At 39.9% G+C, this 14,227-nt stretch overlaps 1 protein-coding gene across 20 annotated transcripts in view; it reads right to left on the bottom strand.

The window, feature by feature from the left end:
- The window catches only part of LOC140495521 (teneurin-3), a 2,480,372-nt gene that overhangs the window by 163,107 nt on the left and 2,303,038 nt on the right, over window positions 1-14,227 (bottom strand). For all 20 annotated transcript variants that reach the window (XM_072594601.1, XM_072594600.1, XM_072594605.1 and 17 more), the window contains one exon: window positions 9,486-9,700. In XM_072594601.1, coding sequence (XP_072450702.1) covers window positions 9,486-9,700 — 215 coding nt within the window. The remainder of the gene's footprint in view (window positions 1-9,485; window positions 9,701-14,227) is intronic.

Raw genomic sequence — 14,227 nt, 5'->3', positions numbered from 1 at the left:
CACTTTGTAAGCTGCCCCATCTATTGCAGTGAGCTGCTGGGAAGAATACAACAGTTGGATCCGGGCACAAGGTAAGGGCAATGATTTTCTAATAGTGTCTGAAATTGGTGTGAGGTTCCTGGATGGGGCAGACATGAGTCAAAAGCTATTTTGAAGCCTGGGCACTGCATGTTCACCAATCCCTTAACTTGTACCCAGGCTCAACTGTTGTATTCTTCCCAGTAGCATGCTGCAATAGTTGGGGCAGAAGCTTAGAAAGTGCTGGGGCAATATGTTCCTGAAGATATGAGGACAGGTAGATAATGTGGTGTACTTGCCGTTATGCTGGAACTGTATAAAACCTCTGTGAGATCACAGCAGAGATCTACCAGGATGTTTCCTGGGCTGGAGACTTTCAGTTATTAAGAGAGATTAGATAGAGTGATGTTTTCCTTCGAACAGAGGAAATCAAGAAGGGACATGGTTGAGATACATAAAATTTTGAGGGGCAGAGATAGGAATAAACTTTTCCACCGGATGGAGGGATCAATGAGTGAGAATCTGGTTTAGGTAACAGGCAGGAGATGTGAGGAAAACATTTTTCACCTGGAGGGAGGTGGGAATCTGGAACTCACTACCTGTAAGGATGCTAGAGGAAGAAACACTCCTAACATTTAAGAAATATTTAGATGCACAGTTGCAATGCCAAGGCAAACAAAGCTCTGGTCAAGTGCAGGAACATAGGGTTAGCATAGTTAGGTGGTTGTTTTTGATCAGTGAGGATGTGATGGGCCAAAGGTCATTTATCTGTGCTGTAGATTTCTATGACTCTAGTCATAGTCTGGCTGCAAGTACCCTTTTGGGAGGACTTTCCCTCTCTTATCACCTGAAATTTGAAGTGGACAAGCCCTTCAATTAGGTGAGTTGTTTGCAAGGAATAAAAACAGAAAAGTGCTGAAGAAACGCAGTGTGTTTGGTAGCATCGTGGAGAGAGAAACAGAGTTAATGCTTGAGTCCAATGTGACTGTTCTTCAGGACGGAAAGGGGCAGCTGGAAAACAATTGTTTTTATACTGTTGACAGAGGTGGAGGAGGAGGAGTGTGTGGAACAAACTGTGGAAGTACCATTAGCAACACACAAAGGGATTGATAATGGTGGAAGTTCGATGAACATGTGAAAAGAGAAAATGGGCCCATTCTGCTGAACAGAAAGTCAACAAGACAGAGCTACACATTTGTGATGCCAAGGTACACAAGGCTATGGGCCAAAATAGGTTTCCAGCATTTTTAGTAGCTATATTCTTGTTTTTGATTGGGGCAGACTTGATGGGCCGAAGGGTCTTTTTCTATGCTGCAGACCACTATGACAAAGTGATATATGTAATTTTACTATGGCAAACATCTGCAAGATTGTGCTTTTAGGACGAAGACCCCAAAATTTTATATTCATAGTTAAGGTTAAATTTTTGGCCTCATTTCAATATGTGACCCTTTAATTAGCATCATGAATTCCAGTTGGTGCACACTGAGCCATGCAATCTATTGTTCAGACAGTAACAGCAGTAATAACTACAAAAACATAAATAAATCAAAATCTGAGCAACCCAGCTTTTCTGCTCTAATGTATAATTGGAACCCAAGTCTTGTTCAGTGTTTAATGTAACAGGGTATTAAAAACACATGGAGGGCTCAGAACACTACATGACTATCAGTAACATAGCACAGCCAGCATCTGATAGATTCTAAGCAAAATATTCTAACTGTTCCTTTCCTCCAACTACCCCAAGCTGATCAGTGCAGCCTTCAGTATGTTTTCAAGAAATAAACTGTTTCTTTTTTCCTCACACTCAATGAGGACCTTTCATCCAAAGACAAATTACATATTTTTCAACAATCTAAATCTCGCAAAGAAACATATGTATGTGCTTTTAATTTAATGATTTTGGTGTAAATACGTCCTTTTCAAATACTATTTACTCTGAACTCTTATTCTCAGCTATTCATCAGTTTGGCTTCCCTATTATTTGTCTTCAAATACCACAGACCTGAATTTTTCTCAGACGTCTTATGAGTCACCTTGTTGAAAAGTTCATAAATAACACTGATGGCACCAACCGCATTCTTTTTAATCAATCCAATCAGTCAGCTTTTCAAAAACCACAACTAAATTTATCAAACATTATCTGTAACAAAGGCATACTGGTTGCCATTGGTTTTGTGGATTATATATCTTGTTTCTTGTGCTGTAAATGTTATATGGAACAAGTTGTCTATGCAAATGCATTTGCTTCATACAAACACATTCCAATCAGATCAGCATCTCCTTCTAATCATTCCTTCCTAATCCAACTTTATAATTTATCTATCACTCTTGACAATATATCAATGCCTATTTCCCTCAACTGCTTCATGTCATAGAGTGAACAACTAATATCTAACTCTTCACTGGATTTATTAGTGACTGCATTTTCTGTGTGATCTTGAGATTTTGTCACCCCCTATACGTAGAAACTGCTTTGCAACGTCTACCCTATCAAATATTTTCACAATTATGAAAAGTTCTCTTAATCTTCTCATTGCATGAGAAATGTGCTTGAGTTTGTTCTATCTTAACCCATATATTATAAATGTTCACACCATCCCCAATCTTTGATTTTTGGACTTGAACTTTTACATCCAACACAGGAGTTCAGAATAATTCCTCACTCTGCAAACTGGATCTCAGACAACTTGCCCAGGTACTTTGGCTTGTCATTCTTAGAGGGGATGCAAAAACGGGACCCGTAGTTTGAGATCCTGGAAGTAATGTTAAGGCATACACAGAAGCTGGGGTTGTGTAGGTAGGCTGTGCAAAAATCCGGGCTTGGTGCACTGGCATTTCAACACATCACTCTTCAGCAAACTCTATTCACTGTTCAGAACCTTCGCACCAGCCTTTGCCCTTCTCCCCACCTATAACCCTTTAAATCCCCATGCCAATTTAGTGCGAACTCATGACAACCCATGCTCCTCACATACAACTCTTTGTCCTTATAACCTTCATGACATACCTTCCAGTGCAGACCTCAAGTTCCATGCTGATATTAAATACAATTTTTAAATGTACATAAATGAATTCACACATTACAATGTAACATTCATGTTGATAAAATACATCCACTACATTTGTATTATTTGTATGACTCCTAAAGACCTCATCAGCACTTGGAGCTGTCAATCAGGTTGTGAACTGACAATAAGTGTGGCAAATCAGTCATGTCGTACTAATCCTGCAGCAACTGTTTACCTTATGTCATCAGACAGAGTGAGAAACAGCAAAACCACAGGCCATTTTCTGAAATATTTAAAGGGTACGAGATTTAAATAACTTGACCTTTCTGTTGACAGATTGCTTGACAGCTCTGTTGAGAATTTCAATGAACCTCATAGTTCCAAAGAGAGTATGAGTTGGTTTATGCACTTTCATGTCTGCTTTTAACAATTCTAAAGTATGACCTACATTTCCCAAAGGTGCCCAGGGATATATTAAAATAAAGGTTTCGTCCCTCTCTAAAAGTCTGTCCCGACTCTCTAAAGATCTCTGGTCACTTTAGACATTTTCCTTGTTGGAAGTCGCAAGTCATATTTTGGATACCCCACCAGCAAAACTCAGATCAGGATGTAAGTTTGCTCGCTGAGCTTTAAGGTTCATTTTCAGATGTTTCATCATCATACTATGTAACATCATCAGTGAGCCTCCGGTGAAGCACTAGTATTATATCCCTCTTTCTGTTTATGTGTTGGTGATGTCATTTCTGGTTCTTTTTCTTAGAAGGTGTAAATAGCGTCCAAATCAATGTGTTCATTAATAAGAGTTCCAGTTGGAGTGTCATGTTTTGAGGAATTCTTGTGCGTGTCTCTGTTTGGCTTGTCCTAGGATGGATGTGTTGTCCCAGTTAAAGTGGTGTCCTTCCTCATAAGTATGTAGCGATATTCGTGAGAACGGGTCATGTTGTTTTGTGGCTAGTTGATGTTCATTTATCCTGGTGGCTAGCTTTCTGCCTGTTTGTCCAATGTAGTGTTTGTTACAGTTTTTGCAGGGTGTTTTATAGATGATGTTTGTTTTGCTTGTCTGTATAGGGTCTTTCAAGTTCATTAGCTGCTATTTTAGTGTGTTGGTGAGTTTGTGGGCTACCATGCCCAGAGGTCTGAGTATTCTGATAGTCATTTCTAATTTGTCTTTGATGTAGAGGAGTGTGGCTGGGGTTTCTGGGCATGTTTTGTCTGCTTGTTTGGATTTGTTGCTGAGAAATCAGTGGATTGTGTTCATTGGGTACCTGCTCTTTTTGAATACGCTGTATAGGTTGTTATACCAGAAATGACATCACCAACCCAAGGAAACCTAAACACATAAATAGGAAGGGGGACATAACACCAGCACTTCACCAGAGGCTCACTGATGATCTTACCTATTATGGCGACAAAACATCTGAAAATTAACTTTCTAGCTCAGCAAGCAAACTTACATCCAGAACCTCATTCTGAGCTACAAATCTTCTCAAAACTCACTAAAATCAGATCAGTGTGAAGGCAAAAACTGCATTATAATTTTAGCAATTGGCTCCATGTAACTTAGAACATAGACTGCGAAACAGTGGAGCCTGGTTTCAGGAATGGGTTATCCTGCTTCATGACTCCTCTACCATTTTCAGTAAGGATGTCAGGCCCAAGTGTGTGACAACACTGGTATTTGACTAACTGACCTGTAGAGTTCCAGTTAATCTACTGGCTACCCAGTTTAACCTTTCCTCCCTGTTACAAATTTGTGACACTTGCCACTCTCCTGTCACACATAGAAAATAGAAGCAGCAGGAGTAAGCCAAAAAACCCTTTTGCCTGCTCCACCATTCAATATGCTTATGGCCGATCATTTGACTCAGTATCCATTTCCCACTTTCTTCCTCTGCCCTTCGATCTCTTTAGCCCTCAAAATATCCATATTGAAAACACTCAATGTTTTGGCCTCAACCACTTTCTGTGGCAGAGAATTCCACAGGCTCACCACTTTCTGGGTAAAGAAATTTCTCTCCTCATCGCTGTCCTAAATGATCTACTCCATATCCTTGGAATGTGTGGTCACTGGGAGTATCCTTTCTATATTCACTGTCTAGTCTGGTGAGAATTTTAAAGCTTTCTATGACATTCACCCATCATTCTTCTAAACTCCAATGAATATAGTAATGACCAGCCCAGCCTCTTCACTTGTTAATCCTGCCATCCAGGAATCAGTCCAGGAAACCTTCACTGCATCCCCTTCATAGCCAGACCATTGTTCCTCAGGAGAACAAACTGCACACAATTCTCTAGATGTACTCCAGTACCCAGTACAACTGCAGAAGATATCCCTTTTCCTGCACTAAAGTCACTTTGCTATAAAGGCCAACATCTATCTGATACACCCGCGTGCTTGCTTTCAGCAGAAGATGTAGAAGATCATTTTGCACCTCCCCCTTTGCTAACAATTGCTATTCAGAGACTAATCTGCTTTCCTGTTTGCCCTGCCAAAGCGGATAACCTGACATTTATCCACATTATACTTCATTTGCTTTGAATTTGCCCGCTCCCTCAGGAAATTATAGAGAGTCATAGAGGTGCACAGCATGGAAACAGACTCTTCGGTACAACTTGTCCATTCTGACCAGATATCCTAAACAAATCTAGTCCCATTTGCCAGCACTTGGCCCATATCCTTCTAAACCCTTCCTATTCATATACCCATCCAGATGTTGTAAATGTTGTAATTGTACCAGCCTCCACCACTCCATCTGGCAGCTCATTCCATACATGCACCACCCTTTGCATGAGAAAGTTGCCCCTTAGGTCCCTTCTAAATTTTTCCTCTCTCACGCTAAACCTATGCCCTTTCATTCTGGACTCCCCCCTCCCAAGGAAAAGACCTCGGTCTATTCATTCTATCCATGCCCCTCATGTATAAACCTCTATGAGGTCACCCCTCAGCCTCCGATGCTCCAGGGAAAATAGCCCCAGCCTACTCAGCCTCTCCCTATAAATCAAACTCTCCAACCCTGGCAACATGCTTTTAAATCTTTTCTGAACCCTTTCAAGTTTCACAACATCTTCTCGCTAAGAGGGAGACCAGAACTGCACGCAATATTCCAACTTTCAAATATTTCAAATTCATTCTATAAACTCACATACAAAGTCCAGACTTCTGGACATGTTCCTGGTGTAAGCCCAAATATCCACAACCCGAATGGAAACACCAAAGAGGAAAACAGTTTACAAAGCTTATCTGTCCATTTTTCCGAGCAGCTTCTCCAAATTCTTTTGCATTCTAACTCCCATTTACCTTTGATGTTTGAGGCAAAATGGTAAACTGAAGTATTGAAAAAAAGTAACTGCTTTGCTATTCGGTGATTGTGATGGACAAGCATGTTATTCAAATTAACTGCATGATGGTTCATGTGGAAAGTGCGACCTTTATATAATTGAAGAATGTATTGAGCTGGTTCCAATAAAAGCTGGAAACATCATAACGCATGGTACTAATGGTCAGCATGGATTCTCATTAACAATTAAAGTTTTCAATAGTTTGTATTGTTCCTTTTACTCCGAACAAAGAGAGATATTGATCTGCTGGTTAAATTAAAATGAGCCTTTTCAGAAAGTGGTGTGCAGTAGTTTCAAGCATCTATTGATCCTGCTTATATCAGCCTTCATTACCATCTACACTGAGCCATCTTATTTAACAAAGCTTAAAGTGATCTCAGTTGGCAAGACAGTGGTATTTTCTCCCATGTGTGAATCACATACAATATTCTCATTTTCTGAATGAAGCAAGTGGGACAACTGAAAGTCACAGGGGCACACTTTGACAAAGGGTCAGTTAGACTCGAAACATCCGCTCTTTTCTCTCCTTACAGATGCTGCCAGACCTGCTGAGATTTTCCAGCATTTTCTCTTTTGGGTTCATTTTGGTGTTCAGGTTGGGATGGGCATCTGGTTCAGCCATCGTATGGAGGGATGATGGACTGTGTGTGTAACACTGGAGATGATCGGTAGTGCAGGCTCAGAGTGCTGATATTGGAGGGGATTGGCGAAGTCTTGTGGTTGCATTCTGACAGCACTTGGAGGAGATTCCCAGGATTGGCAGTGCTAAGATTTGCCTCTGAGGTATGACACAGTTGAGGGGTTAACTCTGTTGCTTTGTCAGTGGTTGGGTCTTGGCTGGGGTTAATTGAACTGGGCAGCAATGGGACACAGATTATTTTGGGGTTGTCAGCATTAAGGTTGCAGTAGTGGCTTGACCTCAGGAAGGGATCAGGAATTGGATGGGAACACTTGAGATTAGCAGCACAGTACATGGGACTCTCAGAGCCAACAACCTGGTTGTTGGGAACAGAGGTCTGACAGCCACAGATGAAGGTCTCAGGGTCCAGTGAAAATGGAAGAGACTCCAAAGACCAATGGTGCTGATCGGAAGTCCTGCCATTTAAAAGGAAAGAAAGGGAAGCAAAGCATTCTTATTAAAATTGCAGTTCTCATCTTTATAACAATAAGAAAGATAATTTATATTCTGCTATAAATCCAACACTCCTTTTCAGTTCAAAAATATCTTTTGTTTACTAATCAAGCATTTATTGAAGAGATATATTTCTAAACAGATATGGTGTTGTTTTCCTTTTAAATAATGATATTCTGTTCTATGAAATCTTGATGCAAGGATTCATTATGCATTTATTAAGATTCAATTGCAATGCCAATTAATAAGATGTGAACAAACTCAAGCAATTTCTTGTTACACAGATCCAAGAAACCAAACAAATGATCTTTTATTACTAGGTCAAAGTGATGCAGGCACTTGCAATCTTTAGGGGTTTATATTGTGTGAAATTAATACTTAGCATAATCCAAAGCAGGTTCTGAAAGACACTGTACAATAATATACTGCATAATGAGAGAAATTTCAATCAGTTTGTTGTGGTCAACTTTTCAGAATATCATATGAATCTATAGAATTGAAAACAAATAGATCTGTTCCTAAAAGGAACAGTGTGGATATCAATGGGCAATGAATCAAACAGAGGCCCCTGTTCATTGTTAACAACAGCCATAAGCATAAATTGATAAGGTGTTTTCTGAGAGAGTTTCATATGTGACCATATCACTGAGCATGAATGAAAGTGGGAAAACAGACTTTCCACAACTGGCAAAATATCATACTGTAATTAAGCAGTATCACTATCTAAAAGAGTCACAGAACTGAGGGGAATTATTATGGGTTGTGCATTTTCATTTAAAGACATTGCAAATGGAAAGGACATTGGTGGTGGAAACACCGGGACGAAAATGAATTGGATTGAGAGATCAAAGATAATTATCATGTCAATTGTGATGAAGTAAGAAGATGACATTCATATCTGTATTCCAATCCCACCTCTCATCACTGATATGTGCTTCCAGATAGTTTGTTATGGACAGAGTAGCAAAGACTTACTGGAAATGTGTTAGGGATTTAAAAAGGCAGTCAACAACAGGTGAATGTTAGCAGGATTATGGAGACTGTATCAAGTGATCAGAACTTGCACTGAGTGGATTCAGGACGATGTTATATGCATGGGGAATCATAGTGATGTGAAGACATATAAACCTCTGACATTATTTTCAGTGGAGCTGAGATTGGAAGTTGGATTTATTAGATGCTGTTTTTTAAATAAATCATGAGGTGTTTTGGTTTGTGAATTGGGTGCTAACCAGCTGCAGTTGGCAAATGACTGGAGGCCTCACTGTTAGAGAGAAGCAATTGGTTTGATAGCTTAAAGAGCACCAACCCACTTCATGCCTGGGACAGGTAAAAGGCAGTTCCCAAATGTCTACCTCAACCAGAACCCATGGCTGTTACTGATACACCAAACTACACATGGACCGCCGAATCTAACTGAGCTCAGGTAAAAAGGGAAAGAATATTTCCTCTATTTGAGGACTCAGTAGTTGGGTAGGGCCCATCATATTTTTTAAGGATAAATGTGATAAATATTTGGAGGGATAAGAGAAATCAGATCAGTTTTGGATTCGTACGAAGTCAGCAGAAGCTAATGGACCATCCATGTCCTAAATTTGAATAGTCCATAAGGAATGGAAGATTTAAGACATTAGACAGAGTTATGGGGACAGTACAAAGTGTTAATATTGAGACAAAGGCATAAGGTTGTAGCAATGATTGATTAATATTGAAATTAAAAAGGCAACTGATGGAAACATAATCTATAACTTGGCATATAGCTATGTTGTGCACAGGCACAAATAGCATCAGAAAATGGTAAAATCGAGAACAAAGTTAAGGAACAACTGGGTATAGGATCAATGGAAGGAACCAATGTATTAAATGTTTGATCCAACTTGGGCAAACTCTAGGAGTCTAACTGTTCAGTTGATAACAATAGCCAAAAGTCACATGCAAGATAGGAGTCACTGTTACATGCAGGATACCTTTGACATGAGCCATACCTGAGTGTGTGAAGGAGGAAGCCCTTTCCGGCCATATACTCCAATCAATGCATCCTTCGGAAGGGATATGTTGAACTTCAGGAATTGGGGTTGATCAATAAAAAGTTGAGCTCTCCAAAAGACACCAGGAGGCACCTCCTGTATCGCCCACCGGCCCAAGTCAACCTCTCCTGAATCTATGGTGTTGTTTTCTTGATAGGTGATGCCAAGCTTCCCTTGAAGTGAAGAAAATACTTTCAGAATGCAAGTTTCCAAGGCATAACATCAACATCAATCTTTGAATTGTGAGTCTAGAGGCATAGTTTTATCCATGATTATCCTCCTCCAGGCACCTTCCGTACTAATACGTACTTACATATTTGCATGGGAAGGGAATCCAGGGTTGAGAATTCAAACCCTATCATGAAATTAAATTCACTTAAGTAGAGTACTGTGTGAATTATACCTTATTGTGTGAATTAGCACCAGGCAATGTTAACCTGAAAACTGTCACTGTTGTAAATCCTCACAGCACCTCAGGAATATGATTCAGGGAAGGCAAATCCACTTGGATTGTAGTGAATCCAGACTCTCACTCCAATTTGGAATCTTAACATTCTGTAAATTGGCCTAACAAATAACTCAATTTCTCTGGGCAAAGAATACACACAATAAACCAAGGCCTTATTATCACTTTATCACAGAAACAAATTAGAATCAAACACAAACAGGACAGCTAGCTCTGTGTGTGAATGAAACTCAACTTCATATCTTTATATTGGATTTCTCTCTCCACAGATGCTGCCCGACCTGCTGAGTTTCTCCACCATTTTCTGCATTTATTTCATACGATACTTCCTGATCTTGTCAGGTTTGTAATTTTAACCATACTGCAAGGAAACATCAAGCAAAGGTGAATTTTCCATTCATGGCTGAGTTATTGAAAGTTGGTAAGGTATCCTAAGTGACTAGTTTTCCCAGAGGGAGTGAAGAGATAATTTGGCTCTTTCAATCTACTCCATTCATTGGTTATACTCAGTCTTTTCAATCACGCACTGTAGCTCATATGATCTCTCAAGGACTAGTTCTGCATCAATAATTGTTCAATCTCAAAGACGGTGAAGGAGAATATTCATTCATCCTCACAATTCAAGCTTTCTATCCTCACGCTGTAACCTCTGTATTCAAATGGGACCCAAGTGGGAATCAGAAGCCAGTGGTCAGGTTTCTCCAGACAATTCAGAATGGATATCAGATTGTGTGTCATTTCTACAACTTACATGTTGCAGATAACCTAAAACACTTGCCCTTGAACATAGCCAGTTTACATACTAATGACAGGGCGTCTGTTGCAAAGTCTCTTGAGGATGTTGTTTACTTTGAATATAACTATATGATTAGAATGGAATAGCATCCATTACCAAACAGTGTGTGTGTGTGATTTGTTATGCAGTAGCGATAGAATTTGCAGTTTAATTCCACTGATTAATCATTGTGCCAATCATCAGTCAACCATCAGGACCCAAACAGCAGAGCATTAGAAACGGAATTTTAGGGTAAACATGGCAGGAAATTTGTTTAGTTTAAAGCTAATTGACTGAAACTCTTGTTTAAATTGTTGTAGAGTGAAATGAGAAGTTTTTAACTAGGTTTCACTGGCATGGCTCTAAAACAAGCAAACATGGAATGATCATATAATCTGATATCTTTGTGAAAATGTGCATGGAGTTCATTCTTATGATCCCTGTTCCAGACACTGTTGCTATTATAGACATTTTAAAAAAAAGCTTGTGTAAATCCTTCAATATTGAGGTCACTTTAATTTTCAGCAGCTTTATTTTCTTATGTTAGTTTCAGGTACTTTCCAACCCATCAGATATATGCCCTGGGAGCAGTGTGTGTGGCATCGATAATGCACACAATCAGTTCTCATTCATGCGTGTATCCGTCACCTCTGACTCAACAAATGTTGTAAATTATATTCCACAGTATGGGATAAATGAGCAACATGTGGACATCTTGATTATGTGAAAAGTAATATTACTTTTAGGCCAAGAACGGTATGTCAACAGCTTGAAAATCATGAATTCCACAATACCCTCAGCTACATTTCTTTGCATTTCATTCCCTAATCCCAAAGGAGAATTCTTTTTTCGCGGCTTCATTGTACTGTTGTCTGGCATACTGTTTAATTTTCTCCTGGACTCATCTGCTACTGCCCAACACAAGAATATGTAGGAAAATCCAAATCTAAGTTGCTTCAGGTGACAGGAAGGATTGTAGTGGGCCAGGAGGCAGGACTGCATTTGGGGATGGCTTGTGCAAGAAACGCCATATTGTCTTGAATTAGAGTTAGACTTCATTGTCACATGCACTCAAGTCCAGGAATACAGGAGTACAGTGAAAAGTGTAGAAAGTTGCCATTCCCCAGCGCCATCTTGGATGCAGAACCAGAATCTCCAAAACAAAAACAGAAAAGAAAAACAAAAGGTCAGAAAAAAAATCCAGATCTCAAAGTCTAAGCCTTATCTCTGTTAAGGTTTCTGAACCATCCATGCAGGCACCTGGACTTTGCCATGGCTTGAACCCCCGCGTGTCTCACATTGACTGCAAGGAGGAGTCACATGTTTGCTGCCAAAGCTGTTTCCAATCGCAAAAGGAGTCATGTCCACTGCTGCCGCCTCAGCCTGCTGGGAGGCTCCCGCCATTTTGTGCACAACTGCTCTTGCTGCTGTGTCAAGGCCACCGACTAACCCATTGCCAAAAGCTTGACAGGAAAGGAAAACGAGAAACAAAAGTAAAAACAAAAGAAAAGTGAAGCTTAAAAGAAAATAAAGAAAGCAGATGGGAGCAGACAAGCCCAGGGCTTAGAAGCGCTCACTCAGCTCTGCTACTTTGCCATCTTCATACTTAGCCCAATGTTCTACCACTTCTCTCTTCCTGGGTTTGAGAATTTTGTCCAGTTAATTATTACACTCAGAGTGAAAAGGCATTGATTTGGAGGGTCCGACAGGGACATGGCCAGTTCATGCACAAGAGCACCACCACCGCAAGTTTCCCTCCAAGCCACACGCCACCCTCACTTGGAAATATGTCACTATTCCTCCATGGTTGGTCAGTCAAAACCTTGGAACACCCCTCTTAACTGTAGTGGGGAACTATCTGCTCCCCATGGACGCCCCAGTGGTTTAAGAAGGAGCTCACACCAGATTCTCAAGCTTAATTAGGATAGACAACAAATGGAGCCCACATTCCAAGGAAGAATAAATATGTACTTTACTGCATCGAGGCAATTAAACAGCCCCAGATTCGGAAGCAGGAAATTCTAATCCCTGTGCCTTCAGGACACCAAGCAAGAAAAGTGTTGTGTCTCACAAAATTACAAAAAAATACACAAATAAAAGTGCCAAAACATGCCTGATGAATAAAATTCGAAGACAATGCTCTAATTAATGCCTTTTTTGTGCTACCATTAAAACGTTCAGTGTATTTTTTCCCTAAATTGAGAAAATGTTTTTTTAAATTGGTGAGGCTGAAGGGCTTTTCACTGACTCCTCGTGATTTGAGTATTTTCATTGTTAGTGTTGTAACTGACATTAATTAACATGTCAGGAAGTAGAATAAACATTCTTCTATTAATCAATATTAATGGGACTTCACATTCAATGAAACAGGAGTGCCTTTGACCTGCCCACTGTGAGCTGACAGCAGAAGTTGTTACCTATGGCAAGAAATGCCTTCCAGGCGAGTTGTGCAACCTCTTTGATCCACAATTCTCAACTTCAGTTTCTCTAGTTTCACCCAATTGACTTTTAACAGGACCACGTTTGACCTCTTCAATGTCAGCACTGATGAGGATTTCAGAAGGAGCTTCCAATGAAAAGACAAAGTTAATTGCACTAATTATGAACATTCACAGGATGTCCATAAAACTCAGCTGTTTTGCTGATTTGTAATAGATTTAGAATGGAATGTAGATTCTTTACTGGACTTCTGATCATAATTAAATTGGCTACTGCTTTCAACATAGGTTCAATTTATGCTTTTTTTTAAAAAAGTTGATTTACAGTTGTTTTTTCTGGAACAAAGCCGCAAAATTTGCTGTAAAATTTAAGAGCAACTACAGTGTAATGTGAACTTTATGCTCTTAATTTCTTGATAAAATTTGTGTATGTGGTCATTTATGCCGGTTTTCTGCCCAAATATTGTTAAATGCAAATTACCGCTGTTGCCTGCGTCACAATTTGATTGAATCCTCTGCCCAGGAGAAAGTGAGGACTGCAGATGCTGGAGATCAGAGCTGGAAAAGCGCAGCAGGTCAGGCAGCAGCCTAGGAGCAGGAGAATCGATGTTTCGGGCATAAGCCCTGAATAATTCCTGAAGAAGGGCTTATGCCCGAAATGTCGATTCTCCTGCTCTTTGGATGCTGCCTGACCTGCTGCGCATTTCCAGCAACACATTTTTCAGCTTTGAATCCTCTGCCCACTCATGATTAATGGATTAATATTTTCACTTGTGTTATCCTAATTTTTTTTTAAAGTTGACCAGAAATCTGAGTTACATTTCCACAAGTAATGTTGATATGCAAACTCATCTAGATTTTGCTATAACCCTTGCAGTGGTTTGATCCAGGAACCTTTGGCTCAAAGTATCTAACCCTTAAACTGAGTACCACACTACTGTAAGAAACAGTTAAAAAACCAGAAATTGCTGGAAAAACTCTGCAGGTCAGGCTGCATTTGAGGAGAGAAAACAGAGAAGTG

This window comes from Chiloscyllium punctatum, chromosome 2, assembly GCF_047496795.1.
Source record: "Chiloscyllium punctatum isolate Juve2018m chromosome 2, sChiPun1.3, whole genome shotgun sequence".
NCBI lineage: Eukaryota > Metazoa > Chordata > Chondrichthyes > Orectolobiformes > Hemiscylliidae > Chiloscyllium > Chiloscyllium punctatum.
Note: the sequence above shows the minus strand (reverse complement) of the source record. Positions and strands in the feature narration are given on the sequence as shown.